General features: G+C 32.2%; 1 protein-coding gene across 6 annotated transcripts in view; it reads left to right on the top strand.

Moving 5' to 3' along the window:
• The window catches only part of GLS (glutaminase), an 85346-nt gene that overhangs the window by 24846 nt on the left and 41403 nt on the right, over positions 1-19097 (top strand). For 4 of the 6 annotated variants that reach the window (XM_022567271.2, XM_089915976.1, XM_022567272.2 and 1 more), the window contains 6 exons: positions 3820-3878; positions 11555-11587; positions 11677-11735; positions 14905-14971; positions 15568-15618; positions 18079-18255. In XM_022567271.2, coding sequence (XP_022422979.2) covers positions 3820-3878; positions 11555-11587; positions 11677-11735; positions 14905-14971; positions 15568-15618; positions 18079-18255 — 446 coding nt within the window. The other 2 variants (XM_089915978.1, XM_022567274.2) reach the window with 2 other exon arrangements.

Genomic DNA, 19097 nt, shown 5'->3' with positions numbered 1-19097 from the left:
GTATTTTTTCTTTCTGCTGGATGAAAAATAAAAAATATGCCTTATACTCAGTATTTTATGAGTTTTTAAAATGAAGTTACAAGACTGATACTTTCTTATGCTTCTCTTTCTATTTGTTTTGAGGGCAGTTGCATTTTCTTACTTATTTTACCATAATCTTTCTATCCTGATGCTACATTTGATTTTATGGAGATTACTGTAAACTAGCAACTTCAATAAGGACATATGCAGAAGTACCTTATTTATTAAATTCACTGACATCTAGATTTAATATGGAAAGAGTATTTTTGTTCTCACAAGATTAAACATTTTACAAGAAAAATTACTATTTTCCCAAAAATACAAACTTGAATAAACTAGGTGGTTCTGGTGAATTGAGTGGTAAGAAATAAAATAGGCTTGGGGTAAAATGACTTTAACATTGTAAGTAATACATTTTTTTGCCATATACATTTTATTGACACTAAGTCTATAAGAAAAAAAAATCACAATAAGAACTCAGGAATTTAGAACTGTTTTGTAATAACTGAACATAAAGTTTAACAAGAGGTTTTGCCTTGATATTCTTTGACTTTTTCCAAGCCTGAGCCAATACCAGGAATCTGGGAAATAATGGGAAAATTAAGGCATCACTGTACCATACCACTCCTTCTTGAGTTCTGCATAGGTTCTGTGCTCTAGAGTCTTGGTTTTAGATTAGCCCCAGCAAGAAAAGAGTTTGTGGGTCTTTTTTATATTGAAAATTTCAAGGGTAATTTATGGTGAAACTACACTGTGTGTATGTATGTGCATGTGTGTCTATCTAGCGTTATAAAATTAAAAGAAACAAATGTATTAATATTATCCTAGCTTTGTAAGATTATGATGATAAATTAACATTAATCTGAATATAATGAATAGATAAAGAAATTATAGTAGTTACTCTTTTACCATCAGCCTCAGTCATGAACCACATCTTTGTAAGGTTCATATACTTAGTTTGAAAAGCTTTTTCTGGTATAATATGGAAGAATTTTTTGCTTGTTTTATTCCCTTAGAATAAATATTTGTTAAAATTAATCAATTTTTTGCATTCTAGTTAAAAACATGCCCCAAAATTTCAGATGTCCATTTTGTCATTATACTAAGCTAATATATGTCATTACTTCAGATAGTAACCTTTATTAATTAGCTTGTGTTATTTCTGTTGTCATAATTCTTTTTAAATTAAAAATTCTAAACTGAACCCTTCAGTTCTTTCCTTCTGACTATGGCAGAGCAGAGTGGAAAAGGAGATTTCCACTTTTAGACTGAGATTTTATAATGCAGTAAAGCTGGTGTTTTAATCTCTGGTGTATTTCCAAGTGTTCAGATGTCTGGCTTTTAAGCCAAAGTCAGAGCGAGCAGTGCTTACATCTGAAAATTGCTCTGTCATGCCATGAAATGCTTTAGTGTTCTTGGAAGATCTTAAATGTAGCATATGTAGTATTTGCTGAATATTTATGATTTACAAAATAGTAAATGCCCACATTTATGTGGTACCATTTGGAATACACACATTAGCTACCTCCTAGGGCCCTAGAGTCTAAACCTGATAACGTCCAAAAAAAAAAAAAAATGAAAGGACAGATACATGAATATACACAAATACGAGTATAAACTAATTTAGCACAGCCTGATTTCCATTTTTTTTTTTTTTGCGGTGCGCGGGCCTCTCACTGTTGTGGCCTCTCCAGTTGCGGGGCCCAGCCACTCTGCAGCATGTGGGATCTTCCTGGACCGGGACACGAACCCATGTCCCCTGCATCAGCAGGCGGACTCTCAACCACTGCGCCACCAAGGAAGCCCTGATTTCCATATTTTGATTTTTGTGTCTGCATTTGGTTTTTCTTTTACATCGATAATACTGGAAATTTTTTGTTTCTTAGCTTCCCTTTTGTTGCGTAGTATTTTTCTGTGACAACTATTACTGTCATTTTGTGTGATCTCAAAGAAAGCAGACTTCCCTTAGCATAATTTGAAATAGGTGAAATCCTGACTGTACTATTTAGATAGTATACCTGTACTGTTTTATTTTAACTTTTAGAACTTGTCATTATCATGGGTAACCGAAAATGTACACTATTTAAAGCCTAGCTAGCTACTAAATCATATTGTTGATCTTATATTGAGGAAAATGGTGTACTGTTAAGTTACCCAGTTTTTTGTCATTATTGATTTTTTTAATTAAACATTTTTAACAGTTTTATTGAAATATACTTTACCTACTACATTATTTACTCATTCAAAATGTACAATTTAATGGCTTTTAGTATATTCATAGAGTTGTACAACCATGACCACAGTCAATTTGGGGACACTTTTATCACCCCCAAAAGATACCCTAGGTATTAGAGATATTAGTAGTCAATACCTATTTCTCTTCTACCCATGGAAACTAGTAAATCTACTTTCCTTCTCTATGGATTTGCCTGTTCTGGACATTTCATATAAACAATCATTATATTTAGTCCTTATGTAAATGGAATCATTATATTTGGTCTTTTTGACTGGCCTGTTTTACTAAGCATAATGTTTTCAAGGTGCTTTCATGTTGTGGCTTATGTCAATACTTCATTTTTTTATTGCTGGATAATATTCCATTGTTTGGATAATAATACCACATTTTGTTTACCCATTCATCATTTGGCAGGATGTTTGGGTTGTGGGTTATTTTTCACTTTTTGACTATTATCAGTAATACTGCTGAGAACATTTGTGTACAAGTTTTTGTGTACACATGTTTTTATTTCTCTTCGTTATATACCTGAGAGTGGAATTGCTGGGTCATATAGTAACTCTTTAACAGTTGAAGAATTTCCTTGTTTAGCTGTAGACTCATCTCACGGAAGGTAACTTGCTTAAAATTCAAGGAGACTAATAATGTAGCAATAACTTATGGATTCTGCTAGATGTGTCAAGTTAGATAAGAACTTGTTCCCAGAGAAGTAAATTACTACCACAAACAGATTAGGGATTATGCTTTCAAATAAATGTTTTCAGTGCCCTAAGAGTTTTGTGTTTGGCGTTTGTGCTGTGCTATGAGTGACAGTATAATCAGCTGAGATTTGAAATTCTGTTTGTTGTAAGAATTAGGAGAAGAGGTAGGATTTTGGATGAACTTAAATTTTAAGTAATTTTGTAATTATACAAGAAATACATCCTTATTGTCAGGAAATATAGAAGGCATGCTGAATACAACTTAAATACCCTGTAATCTTTTTATCCTATGTGTATCACCTGTTTTCATTTTCTGCATATGTATATGTATATACATAAACACAAAAATAAAGTACTTTAAAAAAGGAAAATTGGGTCCACACTAGATATGCTTTTTCCAAGGTGATTTTTAATAATAATATCATTTGATTGCTTAGTGCTGTGCCAAAGCATTTTTTTTAATTCATTGAAGTATTATGACTTGCTGAGGTATTGGTGCTGTTATTACTCCCAGTTTACAGATGGGAAAATTGAGGCACAGTGAAGTTCAGTTACTTGCCCAGGATCAAATGGCAGAGTTAGGAAATTTGGATGTGCTCTTACAGCACTGTTCACTGTCTTTCTGTACCTGAATCTTTGTTTGCCTGTATAATTATAGCAGCTTCTTAAAAGTGTATTACTGGTTTGATGTGTAACTGACTTTAATGCACTCCTCCACTTTCCACCCCCGACCCCCAAAAAGAACTGTAACAATCAATGGCTTACATAAAGAAAATAGATGAATGTTCATGGGAAGTACCTGTGCATCACAGAAAATTTTATCAGGTATTTAAAGTAATGCTATTGCTTTTATATTTTCAGATAAACCACACAATCCTATGGTAAATGCTGGAGCAATTGTTGTGACTTCATTAATAAAGGTAAAATGTTGACATTTCCTTTTAATCCAGTAAAAATTTAACTACTAAGGCATAAAGAGGAATCTTATTTATGTAGAAATGTGAAAATTTTTCTTTTGGTGTTAAATTAATGGTATGGCATAAGGTTAGGATTTTTATTTATTTCAAAATAAATGATGTAATTTCAAGGACAAAATTAAAATAGATGACATAAATTCCAACAGTTACTCTTGACCTGAAGACCTGGCAAAAATTCAAAAGGAAGTCTCTTCTGAACAGTAGTCACAGAAGTTTTTCTTCTTAAAGTTTTAATATTTTTTTCTTTCTCTTCTTTTTGGCTCTTCTAGAATGAACAGATGTAAACAGAAGTAACAGCGTGTTACTGTTTGATGTTTGTCATCAGCATATGTAGGGACAAATGTTCTGGTACTTTGTGTTAAAACAAAGTACATTTACCCTTGACTGTTCTCAAGTCCTTTATACTTTCATGAGCTGTAATCACAATTTTCATTTGAACTTGTTTCATTTGTTTTACTTGAATCATGTAATAACTAAATAAGACTTATTCCAGTTATTAAGTTACATTATTTTCCTACTCTTTGGTTTACATGGTATGTTTTGTTTCTTTTGTTAAGTGTCTAGTTTGCCTTAATAATTGGAAACACTAATGTATTGAAATAAGTATTTGAAAGTGGTTCTATTCTGTGATACTGCTTAGATTTTTAATTTCTAATTATAAGTTTCATTGGTATTCAATTATATTTCATTTGTGTTTGGAACGTTTATATACTTTCTTCAGTAAATCTGTGCACATCTCTTCCATGCTTGAAAAAAACATAGCTATGTGCCTTTGTAGATGCATTTCTGAAGATGGGATACCCTGGTTACACAAGGAATGTTTGAATATAAATTATACCCTTGGCCCAGTTAATAAAAATTCATCTAATTTGTATGCTAGAAATCCTCTCTTAACTTTAATGAATTTTTTTCTTCATTCATGAGAAAAGCCTTTAAAATAGAAGAGTACTATCTTAAGAATATATATGTTGTTATTTTAGAGCAAATGCTTCATAAGCACTGGCCCACTTAATCCTTGTAACTCTAGTGATGGAGATATTATAGACAAGTATTATTTTTTAATGTAACTAATTTTAGGCTATGCCCACTATAATCTAGTTGTCACTGTTTTACATAAGAGAAAAGTTGTCAGTTTGAGGTGAAAGAAACTACGTGTTTATTATAGAAAATAATATGAATATGTACTAGGCACAGTCATGCCACAACTTACAGTATAACATGGGGTATACACCAGTAAATGGGCCCTTACAATGAAATTCAGTAAATACTGTGATGAGAGAAAAGTCTCATTAATAATTGTTCAGATTTGAACAAGTAAGTTAGAGGTAAGGAAAGTTATGATAATAAAATGTGTGTATTAGTGCTTGATGAGAAAACCACTAGAATGGTTCTGAACCTTTTTTGGGTCTTCCCAGAAAAAACGTTCACATACCATGATTTTATATAAACTGTAGGGAATTCACAGACCCATGGATCTCAGTTTAAGAACTCTTACACTGGAAAAAGATTAACATAGCACACCAATAGTATTTTCAAGAAAGGGACATATGTAAATGATTAATAGAAGTCTTGCTTAACTGCATGCAGTTAAACATCTTTTGTTTAATGATTCATGGGCTTAATATACTACACTGAAATGCTGCATGTGGGAAATGCATGTCTGGTCATATTACATCATGATATGATGTTTAGTCACAAGCCATAAACTATACAATGAGCAACATTAATATGAGTACTTAGAAACAGTTAAAAAAACACACATACACAGCATAAGTGTGGTTACATCCAACTGTGCAAACATTTAACTAAGTCGTCTTGTATTTACAAATTTGATCAGTGTTTTTAAATTTAGAAAAATTGTAAATTTACTGACAGTTGGAAATGAGGCTTTGGGATATGGTTCATATTTAAGGTCAGTTTCTTTGACCTTTTTTGTTTTATTTTTAGAAGTTGTTTCACAAGTTTTGGGGGTTTTTTTTGGTTTGGGTTTTTGTTTTTTTTTTTAATGAAGTTCATCTAAATCTTGAAGGGATAAGCTTGACATACCTCTGTGTAAAACTGACTGTCCCAGAATGTAATACTTTTCTTGGACTTTTTAAAAAAGAATTCAAAACTTTTATAAATAACTATCTGTGATCTCTGCAGATTATATGATCACATAATACTGATGAATTGGTAGTTGAAATTGAATTAATAAAACCATGGCTGAAGGAGTTTTCAAGCTCAGCCTTCTTACTCCTTAAATAGATAAGATGAGGAAACAGACTGGATAGGTTCTAACAGCAGTAGAATTGGGCTTGAGCTAAGTCTCCCAATTTTCTGTTTGCTATTCATTCAAATTCACTCTGCCATTTTTAATGTAGATGTTTGCTATTTCTCTTGATGACATTTTGTCTTTACCTAGCATAGTTATATTGTCCAAAAGGCAGAAATTTTATTTTCCTAATTTAACTTTTACAGAAGATACCAGTTATTGGATTAAAAGTAAATCTAATTTTCAGTGAGTGTATACAGTCATTCTTTGGACATTAGTCAGTGCTTGTGGCCATTTTACCATGGCTATTAGATGTGAATTCTGTTTTTTAGCTTTTAGCTGATGACCTTAAGGCTATATTTTTCTTTCAAAATTCAGAACTTTATTATGGTGCTATTAAAACATTCCCCTCATGTTATTCCCCCTCCCCCCACACACAAGTTACTAGAATCTTTAGTAAGACTTTATTTCATAATTTTGTAGTATTGATATTTTTCCTTTGTAGGATTGATGGTGGTCCTCAGGAAAATGGGGGAAGAGGCAGAGCAAATGTTCAAAAGGATTAGCAGATTGTGTAAAAAAGGAGAATTTGGACAGAAGGAACCTGTTGCATAAATTCTTAACTACTAAACTTGTAGGAAAACTCCAATATTTAAAATTTTAAACACTATATAGGTAAATGCCTTCATAAAAACAAATGTCATTTTTGTACTTAAAAGGCACATAATTTAAAAAACCATGAAGGTACTATACTTCCTGTCTCTTTCTCTGTGGTAGCTGCTAAACTTAAAGGAATACTTTTTGATGCAGTTGATTTTATTTGATGATGGTAAGCTGGTTGCTTGATTTAAAGGAAAGAGTAAAAATAAATTTGAAAGCACAGTTACTCTGGATGAAATAGCAGCATCCTTACATAATTTTTTAATCTCACCTAGTTTCAGTTTAAAAGTTAAGATCTTCTGATAACTTGAGGGCTAGAGTGGAAAAATGAGGACAACCTATTATAATTGTCACACTTCTGCTTTTTAATTTTAAAGATAAAGTCACATTGTCTTCTATGTTTGTGTCTCTATTCTCATGGTAGTTTCTGGTTTTTGTCATTTGAAGAACTTGATTTTTTTTTTAATCAGAAGTATTTTTGAATTTAAAATATTGGAGGTTTTTTTCCTCTCTTTTTTTAAAATAATAATTTAATCATGCTCCATTAAAAAATCAAGACAAATTTAGTTAATATGTGTGTAATGTTCAGTTTGGTCATGTTAGCAATCACCTGTTACACATGCTTATAAGCCACATTTTTAAGGCAGTTTGTGGCTCTGGGGAGCAATGGATGATGCCTTGAACTTGGTAACATTCATAAGAAAGGATTATATTGGCTTATTATGATTATATCAGTTCTTCATGATTATATCAGTTGATGTGCTTGAGGGTTTTTTTCCTCAAATAAAAGGCGGGTAATTTGTCAACAGAATTCCCTTTTTTGTTACTTTATTTTTAGGGCTAATCTATGAAAATACTAGATTTAGAACATTATTTTTCACCTGTAATATTTATATTAATTCTCACGTATTATTTAGCTTTAAAGCATTTTCTTTGGAGAGATTAAACCAAATGTTTTGTAAAATCATTTTTAGTTACCTCTTTTTGCCTCTTTCTTCTATGCCTTTTTCCTCTATGATTTCTAATTTTCAATTTGCTTCTACACCTCTATACTTTATGAGTGGAATCAAGTGATTTACTTACAAAATAACTGTGATTAATGCATTGACTTTAAATGAGTCATATTAATACTACATTTATTGGCACATGTCCCTGTTAATAGTGATATTTTCACCTGTGTTGTGATGTATAATACATAATTCAGTTCATGAGTATATTGTATAAACAGGTTATAAAACTACTCCAGTATACTTACTAATTCTTTTAATAGCCAGTGTTAAAACTCAGTGCTTCTTTGTCAAATTTTCATTCATAAAAGTTTTCCTCAAAGGAATGTAAATTCTTTAACTTGGTAGATATGTTTATAGAAAAATAAATTTGTATAATTTTCTAATCTCAAGGTCTGATTACTAACCTTTTCAAACAAACCACGTGGTTTGCTTTTTAAAAGTCATGTGGTAAATGGGTTAGAAATTTTGGTAGCTGTATTTTGTCCAGTTTATCTTTAAGTTTTCCTACCATACTTAATATAAATTACTGTAATTTTAAGATTAAAATAATGTGATATCTAATAATACTTGTGCAGTGACTTAAAACTGAAATAAACATATCCCTGGGCTTGGGAATATTTTTCCCAGAGATAAAGAGGCATTGATAGTTTTAAGACTATCAGTTTCTAAATCTGTTTCCATAGGTGCCTTTCTTAAAATTAACCTGCCTTTGGTCTAGGTTTCCTCCCATTTTCCAAAAGGTATATACTTCTCGTGTCCTAAATTTTACTGTGGTGCACTGCTTCAGGTTGTAAAAAGCACTGCTTCAGGTTGTAAAAACGTCTTGGGCACCATCAAAAGAGAACATTTTGAAATATTGTGGTCATGGTATTGAGGATGTGAATCACTGTAATCACTGTAGTGACTGGGAACAAATCTTATATACCAGGTTGTTTCCAGATTTTTGGTTTCAACAAAATGGAAAGAGGATCTGATCAAGTTGTTAGTTAATGAGAACATTAAGTGTAGTTTTTGAGGGTATATTTTACTGTGTGACCTTTGTATGTAATGAGATAAATGTGTAAAGGATTTTGTGTACATTGCCATAACAAAGTCTTTCCTATTTCCATCTACTCATCTATTATCAGCAGGATTTCTCAACTTGTACATCTGTAAAAATTTAGAATAGTAAGAGAATTTATACTTCTAGCAATAGAAAATATCCACTGATACATGAACTAATTAAAAATCATTTACTATTTCAAAAAAAGAAAATATTCTAAAGGAACAGTTTTGTAATTACTGTGCAAAATTATTAGCAAATAAACATTTTTCCTTTAATTTTGTATGAAAAATTTCAAACATGCACAAAATAAACAGAAAAGTATAACCATCCCTCATCTACCCATTCCTGGCTTCAGTTTTCATAACATCTGTTCCTTCACCCCTCTGTACCTCTCTACTGGAGAAATGATGATTTTTTTTTTTAACAGTTTGTGTTTTTGCTTTGGCAGGGCGGTGCAGGGGCTGGGGGCATTTACTCTAGGTTATTTGGTATGTGTATGTGTGTTTTTTTCTAACATCTTTGCACATAAACTTTATAATGTAAATTTTTCAAAATTAAAATAATGTGACATCTGATAATGATTACTAAGTCCCACATATCCCTGGGGTACGTGAAATCTTTCCAAGAGATTACAGGGGGGAATATATTTTATTGACTTCAATTAAATGCTCTTTCTAGGTAGATAATAAGAAGAAACATTAATCAAGTACTTTTACATTTAAATTGGGAAGTTTTGAGTAGAGACTTTCTTGAGTCAACACAGTCATTCAAATATTTTATTTTGTCTATTTACATAATCTGCCAGGACATTTCAGGTAGCTTACCCAAAATGTTATATAATGATAGACATTGATAAATACCAGTTGTTTCTTTAAAATAGCATAGAAGTAAAATCTAATGGTATTTAATTTAGTATGCTGCAAAGTAGACCAAGAATGTGACCATAGTCAAGAGTTGAGACAGTATTTGGTTTTTTAAAAATTAAACATGACAGCTAAACAAAGAAAACTTGTATTAGTTTTATAGGGTACAGTTTAGGTCAGAGAATGAAAGTTCAAATATAACTTGTTTATTTTACATTGATTAATTGTATAACCAGTAATTATCCATGTGACATCCCAATGCAAATGCTGACATCCTTTTCCAAAAGAGTTGTTTTTTTGTGCTTTTTCAAAGGTTAAAAAGGTTTTTGTGGTTTAAATGTTGTTACATATTTTACAGCATTAGGATCTATGGAATATTTTGACAACTGCAACAGTTCAATGAAGTTGGTAATTTCTTCTTTTAATTATTTTTCATTGAACAGCTTTGGAGTTACATTTCTACATTTTGATTTCTGGTGTATTATAAAGAAAGAAAACTTAAAAATATGTCAAAGGACACTTTAGAGAAAATACATAGATAGTGATTACTATATGGTTGTAGCTAAATTATTCTTAACTTGTTTAAACTTTGTGAATGCCTGATTTTGATGAAATAGTGTGGTGGTCTTTCCAGCTACTGATTGTGTATGTCATTGCACATTCTTTCTCAAATAAGTTGATTTGTAGGGTTTCACAGATTATCAGCCACATCCTAATCCACTTGTAAAGTGGATAATGAACCTGGCTTTATTCAATTAAATAATACTCTGGTACAAGTCCCCCCCCCACCAAATAAAATTTTAAAGTGTATTGTTTTGGGTTTTTGAGGGTAAAGTTAAAATTTTTCGTTTTTACAATTTTAGTTGTCAAATTACTTCATTTTAAACTTGTTTTAAAAATTAGAGATGTATTGTTTCTTTTGGGTGCATATCACCAATTAATACGTTTGATTTCAGATCTACAACTTACTGCTTTGTAAACTTCGCCGAGGTAAAATGAAACCATTTGGCTACTTGAACTGATCTACATTACATAGGTTTTTCCTATTGACATTTGCAGTAGCTAACATGTCAGAAATAGAAGTGATGAAACAATACATCTTCCATACTCTGAATTGGCATAATGCTAAATACAAATGTAGCTAATTTTTTTAGACTATGAAATATAATTTTTTTAGTTCAAGTATTGTTGTAACAAGTGAGATATTAAAGGTAGAGCTTTCTCTACATTAGTAAAATGTATCCAGAATGTTTACATATACTAGAATTGTAAAAGATAGCTTTGCAACATAACTCATTTTCTAACTCTAATACTGGTTTAAGTTTATTTTAGAAATATAAGTAGATTGTTCTTAATTGAAAACCATAATTTATATATACCTAATTCTTTGCTAAGGGTAAAACTTTATTTTAAGTTTTTTTAAAATGTGAAATTAAATAAATAACATACATTGTAGCAGATTATGTGGTGTTATGAAGGATAAGGGGGTTTGAGGAGCTTATATTTAAACTTTTCTGTAACTTTGGGTTGGGAAAAGTTATACTTAAAATAAAGCATTCCCTTTGTAATTCAGATCCATTCTCAACATATGGGTGTTAATGTAAGAACATATAAAAAAGCTTATGTAAATATTGAATTACCTTAAAAGTATTTCCTAGATTTAAAAGTACTAATGTGCAGTATATTAATTATAATGATAGCAGTTTGGAATTTTGATATTATATTCACTTAAAGCTTAACTGGGGTGGGGCCCTATATTAACATATTTATGTCTCATTTCTTTGCAGCAAGGAGTGAATAATGCTGAAAAATTTGACTATGTAAGTACAATATAGAATTCAGTTTTCATGCTACATTCTTTATATTTGTTCTTTGATTACTAAAAATACTTTCTAATTTTGGTTTATAGGTAATGCAATTTTTGAATAAGATGGCCGGTAATGAGTATGTTGGATTCAGTAATGCAACGTGAGTCTGATTTATGATTTAGGTTTTTATGATAGGTCAGATCTCTTGAAATTAATTTTAAAAATCTACATTATAGAATTTTATTTTAAATACTGTTTTGTGACTCCATGTATGTATACTTCAGTGAATAAATAATTAGAATTTGGTCATTAGAGAGAAATGTATGGTTTCTAAATTACCTGAGGGAGGACACTTAAAATGCTTTAACTAGTTTTGATAAACTTCTTGTGGTAAATCATAGAATTAGAAGAGACCCTAAGTTTACCTTAAGTGACTGGCACTTTCTCAGTTTTCTCTTTGTCTATAAATACTGTCTTACCTCTCATAATCTCTCTGTGCCTGGCCAACTTGATTTTTACCCCGACTTTCTATTTTGAAATTTGCAAATCTACAGAAAAGTTGAAAGACAAAATATGAAAATCTGATATCTTTCACTTATATTTTCTGATTAATATTGTGTCTCATTTGCTTTTTCTCAACCTGTCTCTCTCTTTAGATGGACAGTTTAAAATAAGTGTGTATCTCTACATACATATACATGTACGTATGTGTAAATATAAATGTATGTGGGGTTTTTTTTTTCCAGAACTGTTTGAAATTAAGTTGTAGACCTCATGCTACTTCACCCTTAAATTACTCAGCATGTGTATGCTAAGAATAAGCACATTCTCCTTTATAATCACAATGCCAGCAACACATTTATTAAGAACATTAACATTAATTTTAAAATACGATATTAATCAATATGTAAATGTCCTCAACTGTCCTGTAAATGCCTTTTATGGCCTTTATTTTTTTCAGGAACAAATCAGTGTCATGCATAACTTCTGTCTTTTTAAAATAGAACAGTCCCCCTACCCTAGACCCTTTTTAAAATTTTACTAACTGGGTTTTTTCGAAGAGTACCAACCATTTGTCTTATAGAACAGGAATTAACTTTTTCTGTGAAGGACCAGATAGTAAATATTTTGTACTTGGAGGCCATATGGTCTCTGTTGCAACTATTCAATTCCACTGTTGCAGTAGGAAAGCAAGCAATAAACACTATGAGGCTGTGTTCCAAAAAACTTTATTTATAAAAGCATGGGCCACATTAGGCCCATGGGCTGTAGTAGACATTCCTTATTTTGAATAGGTCTGATTGTTTCCTTGTGATTAGATAAAGCTTAAGCAGTTTTGGGATGCTTAAGCTTTATCTAATCACAAGGAAATGTGATGAGGCATGATCATACCTCTCCTTCCATTCCTAAACTAGGTGATGCTTTGTATTTCGTCTGCCTTACCAGCTTTTATTCATCAGCTTAAGGATCTTTTCCAGGAAGTTTTTTATGAATCTCATCTCACCTTCCTTCTGTGCTCTATTACCATATTTTATTGAACTTATTCTGTGATTCTATGTCTCTTTTTGCCTCATCATCACCATTAGACTCTGACTTCCTTAAGACCTGGATAGAGTATCTTCCAATTCATTTCTGTATTCCTGTTATCTATTGGATAGTAAGTACTGAACACAATGTTTGATGAACAGAACTATGTGGTAGGCACTGTGATCATTGCTGAATTGTTAGTACTTTATCTATACTATATTGATTTTTTTTTAAGTATGACAAGTTGACAAGTTCATTTCCAAGAACTTTTCCATATCCAACATTTTTTTCCCGACCATAGAAATATTAAAATGTGCAGTTAGAAGGAGCTGTCCACCCCTGATCAGTAATAAGAAGAGTGTCACGCACAGTTCCTCTTTTAGCAGCAGCCTTCTGAACTCTTTTTTTAAAATTTATTTATTTTTGGCTGTGTTGGGTCTTTGTTGCTGCGCGCAGGCTTTTTCTAGTTGCGGTGAGCAGGGGCTACTCTTTGTTCCAGTGCGTAGGCTTCTCACTGTGGTGGCTTCTCTTGTGGAGCACGGGCTCTAGGCACGTGGGCTTCAGTAGTTGTGGCTCACGGGCCCTAGAGCACAGCCTCAGTAATTGTGGCGCATGGGCTTAGTTGCCCTGCGGCATGTGGGATCTTCCTGGACCAGGGCTCAAACCCATGTCCCCTGCATTGGTAGGTGGATTCTTAACCACTGTGCCACCAGGGAAGTCCCCCTTCTGAACTCTTACAGGTTGAGCTCTCAAATGTACCACAGATAAAATCTGTCTAAATCAAAACTCATTCTCTTCCTTACTAAACTGCTTGTTGCCCTAAGGATCCCAATGTCAGTTGATATTGCCATCCTTTCTGTAGACTACGTTAGAAATCTAGACTTTGTACCAAACTTTACCCCGTTTCTCCTCTTTCCTGTTAGGTCGGAAGACTTGTCCACTGCTCTCATGTTTGATCATACCTCTCCTTCCATTCCTATCATCACTACCTAAGTTAAGGCTTCCTATAGCTCTCATTACAGTAGTCTTCTAATATCATTCATCCTTTCTTTTTCCCTTTTCCCAGACTGATGTCAGAGTTATCCTTCTAAAATGTAGATCTGATAAGGTAACTTGTTTGAAAGCCTTCAAGCTTTCATTTTGAAGGTAATCAGTAGCCATTACATTTTTTAGCATTTATCAGTCTCGATAATTTGGTCCTAGTCTCCTTTGTTGGTTTGGTATTTCTCCACTCTTCTCCATGAAACTGTTTTCCGAGATACATCAGAATATTTGCCATGCTTTAATGAAGTCCTGTCTTTTATAACTTTGTTCATGCTGTATAATATTTGCCACTTCCTCGGCTTCCCCCAGAAATTTATTAATCCAGCAAATGCTGTAAGGTCCATTTCATGTCTCACTCTCTCAGTGAAATTTCCATAGATTCTCTCAGTTGGAATTGACTATTTAGTGCACTTTGGTGGGGAGTCAGAAGAGTCTGTAATTAATAGTAAATTTTAACAGTTGAATGTTTGATAATTTAAAAATTAGCTTCTTTATTCACAAAATATGAAGACTAGAAAGGACCTAGTTCATTTCAGTCCTTTTACAGCTGAGAAAATTAAGGCAGAAAGAATTGTTACTTAAATGACTTGCCCAAGGCCACATAGCTAACCTGTTGACAGAACTGGGACTGGAACCCAGCAGCCTTGACTCTTAGGTCAGTGTTCTTTATACTGCACTTTGCTATACAAATTAACCTACAGAACAATCATGCTTTTACAGAAAGTAAATAAATGGAGCAAATGTTTTTTTCCTTTTAGGTTTCAGTCTGAAAGAGAAAGTGGAGATCGAAATTTTGCAATAGGATATTACTTAAAAGAAAAAAAGGTTTTTAAATTCTGTTTCTATTATTCTTTTATTTATTAAATAAAAAATTTTATTAAAATACATGAAGTATAATAAAACTTAATAGCTTTTAAGCAACTATCTATGACTATGGTGCAGAGGTTTTTGCAAAATACTCTTGAGTTAATACTATCAAAGTGTTAATATTCAAGCAATTTGTATTTGGTAATATTCAAATATTTGACTAGTTATAGTAATGCAAATTTTGTGTAAGGATTGGCCCATTTTTCAAAAGCATAACGCTTGACTATTGCTGGTTACACTTGATTTTTAAATTTTAAGGCACGTGGGCTTAAATTTTAAGTGGCTGGTCTAGTAACTTGGTTCATGAATTATGAATCAGTTTATCATTGCCAGTTAAACTGGTATCTAGAAATCTAGATAATTACGTCGTGTAATTTTGATTTATTGTTCTTCATTATTTCATGTTTGCACCCTTTTATAGGTTGTGTGCTATTTTGTTCTCAATTAGAATGAAACGTGTGTATATTTTAAATTTAATCTCCATGTATCTTTTACTTGTGTGCATTTTTTTTTCCCGTGTGCCTATATTTTTAATTGCCTTTCTATTTTTTCAGTGTTTTCCTGAAGGTACAGACATGGTTGGTATATTAGACTTCTATTTCCAGGTAATTTATTTTAACTGTATGAATTATGTACATAAATGGGTGTGTCACATTTTGCAGAATATAGATGTCTCTGAAATCTTGGCTTTAGGCAGAGAGAAAATAACATTTCCCATTGACTTTCGGAAAAATGTCCTTGTTAAAGGCAGTCTCGTGTCTGTATCTCCTAAAAAGTGATGTCTCAGAATGTAACAGGGAAATGTTTTTTTCTATAAAAATATTATATTTAAGAAGTATGAAAAATAATGTACAGCTCCAGCAATTGGCTTCTCTTTATTATAAACCGAGCTCTGTTTTCTTAGTTTTAAAATTTTGTTTGAAGGAGTTACTTGTTTCTTTATCAGAAGGTTCATATTCAACATTCTAAAGTGGCATTTTCTCAGTTTGTTTAGTTCATTTCTACAATGTCACATAATGGATTTTCCAATAAGTTAGAGTAGCTTTCCATATTCATGGGGGAGGTGTCCATTTACATAATCTTCTGTGGTATAGAACTCAAGATAGCCTTCCTGGACATCCCTCTCTTCCCCCCATATTTTCAGTTCAATTCATTCTTACAGATTTAATGCCATTGGTGCTTCTGATGAGTTTGTAATGTGAAGCTACATAGTAACAAATTAATTACTGTTAATTTCTGTTTTACTTTACATTGCCTGCCTTTACTTTTTAAGGTAACCTTTTAGTAATCGTAAAGAATATATAAGGAAAGCTGGTAACGGGTAGATTTTGATGGAAGTCCAGGTCACAGTTTGTCACTTGCCCATTGTGAGGAACTATGAATTGGGAATCCAGACTATCAATAGAAAATCAGTCTAACCTGGCTAGTTTTAGCCATGTGACTTAGTTTCAGTTACTGAACCCTGGTTTCATTATCTGTAGCATATGCTTGACCTAACTTCCTGCATTACATTGGACAAGTACATGAGATGTATGTGAAATTCCTTTGAAATTATAAAATGTTATATGAAATACAGTGTCATATTTTATCCAGTGTCCCTTATTTTTATCCAGTGTCCCTTATTTTTTCCCTAGCTTATATGGATTTCTTCCATATGTTAATGATTCTTTTCCTTTGGTACATGTATTTAACTTTGGCTGTCATAGCTTAGGTGCTACTAATCTACTGTGAAATTTCTATACTTCAGGGCAAAAATCAAGAGACAGCCATAGAAAACTTACTTGCTCTTTTGGAGAAAGGCTGCATCTAACTGAACATCTGTCAGGCTACCAGGAGAGTACTCTTAAATTGCGATTTGTCAAATTGAAAGTGTATCACCTTATGACAAACAAAATTTCCATTAATACTAATTATAAAGTAGGAATTGGTCATTGGAGTTTAAGTCTTCTTTTAGGAAGCCTTTCATAATTAAATCACCTGTACTATGTCTTTGCTATGTGGGTCCGTATAATAAGTAGATTCTGTATTTTTGAAGAAATAGGGAAGGGGTTTTAACATAAATAGGCAAAAGTGGAAGTCAGTCAAAAAGTGGCTTCTAATCAGTTTTCAAATTCACTGAGGTTAGTTAGTTTCCTTACTGCTATTTCCAAACCCCTTTGTGCCTCTTAAAGATCTTGGTATGAGAAAGGAAAATTATAAGTTGAGAACTGTCATATCTTTTTCTTCCTACTTCCTACCTTCTCCTTCTCTTCTACTTTCCTCTCAGTTTTGGTTACTGTTAGTGAAAAGTAAAATAGAGCATTTATTTATTGTTTTAGTATTATGGGTAAATTTGGGTTTGGTGTGGTAAACTATTTCCATTATTTTGATTATATTGAAATGCAAAAATTTCACCCTACAGTGTACCTGGACTTCGCTTTTTTCATTCATTATAGTATATCTAGCACCCATAGTCAGTATCAAATAACTATTTGAATGTTAATAAATGGTTTAAAATGTAACATTTTGGTTTTAGGCACACAGAGCATGTAGGGTAGAACTGTCTTAGATTTTTTCCTTTAGTCCTTTGCATGTTGCCATATGGGGATGCTGAGTTTTGGTACAGGCAAGATGTCAGTAAAGTTTTTTCTTGAAGTAGCAGTTTCTCATGTAGATGCTAACTATCATAATACTGATGAATGTTGCTTTATTTTAAAAATCTCGGCTCTTTTTTCCCTGTTGAGTTAAAAATAATTATGTTTGTGTATCCTACAGAAAGCATTACTATTTAAGCAAATATGAATATCACATGAGGCAATTACAAATCTTAGTGCTTAGGAGCTGGCTCTTCCTATCTTAGGTCTGCCATTAAAAGACTGAATAACTGGACAAATTAGGATAAACCTTAAAGGGGCTAGAACATTGTTCACATTTAAATCTTTCTGTGTCATCAGGTTATCCCTTTGGAAGAAATATTTCAGATCTGTATGAAATACCAGATGACACAGAATATCTTAGAGGTCAACTGTACTACTAAAAATAATGTGAGCCTAAATTTTCAGAATTTAGTTTTTCCTTCCTTTTAGCTATGCTCCATTGAAGTAACATGTGAATCAGCTAGTGTGATGGCGGCAACACTGGCTAATGGTGGCTTCTGCCCAATTACTGGGGAAAGAGTACTGAGTCCTGAAGCAGTTCGAAATACACTCAGTTTGATGCATTCCTGTGGCATGTATGATTTCTCGGGGCAGTTTGCTTTCCATGTAAGTAATTGTTTAATCTTAATTTCTCTGGCAGGAAACTAGTCTGGACTAGTTCCTTTAAAAATACAGTTTGAACTTTGCTTCTAGAGCTGTACATTAATTTTAGAGAGGCTTGTTTTCAAGGTTAATTTGTTACAGAATTGGTAAGAAATAGAGTTAAGCAGTGTACAACATGTTCTTAAGAACTTGAAGTTTAATTTATAGAACCTTATCACTTTTATTTTTAAGGCATTTCACTGTACAGGCTTAGTACAGACTTTACTTTTACTTGCTAATGTTTAATATTATGGTGATTACATACCTCAGGAATTCTTTAAGTTCAGAAGGAGTGCATAACTGTGATGTTTAACATCTTTGGTTACAGCCATAGGTGTTTTAAAGGACTTAAAGTATATTAAAGTTAAAACTTAACAAAAATACACTCCTTTAAGCTCTGTTGTGCATTTGCCACTTGTGAAATGTTATAGACTTTTCTTGTTTCATTCTATGTCTAGTCTAGTCATAATGCCCTAAAAATTTATCTTGAAAATTTTAAAAATAGAAAAATAGATGCATTTAAAGTTAGAGAAAGACCAATATCATATGATATCACTTATGTGTGGAATCTAAAAGAAAAATGATACAAATGAAATTATATACAGAACAGAAATAGATCCACAGACATAGAAAACAAACTTATGGTTACCAAAGGGGAAGGGGGTGAGGCATAAATTAAGAGTTTGGGATTAACATATACACACTACTATATATAAAAGAGAAAGCCAGCAGGACCTACTGTATACCACAGGGAACTCTGCTCAATATTTTGTAATAACATATAAGGGAAAAGAATCTAAAAAAAA

Source organism: Delphinapterus leucas, chromosome 8 (genome assembly GCF_059928025.1).
Source record: "Delphinapterus leucas isolate spDelLeu-1000000601 "Yukka" chromosome 8, BTC_Dleu_Yukka2, whole genome shotgun sequence".
NCBI lineage: Eukaryota > Metazoa > Chordata > Mammalia > Artiodactyla > Monodontidae > Delphinapterus > Delphinapterus leucas.
Note: the sequence above shows the minus strand (reverse complement) of the source record. Positions and strands in the feature narration are given on the sequence as shown.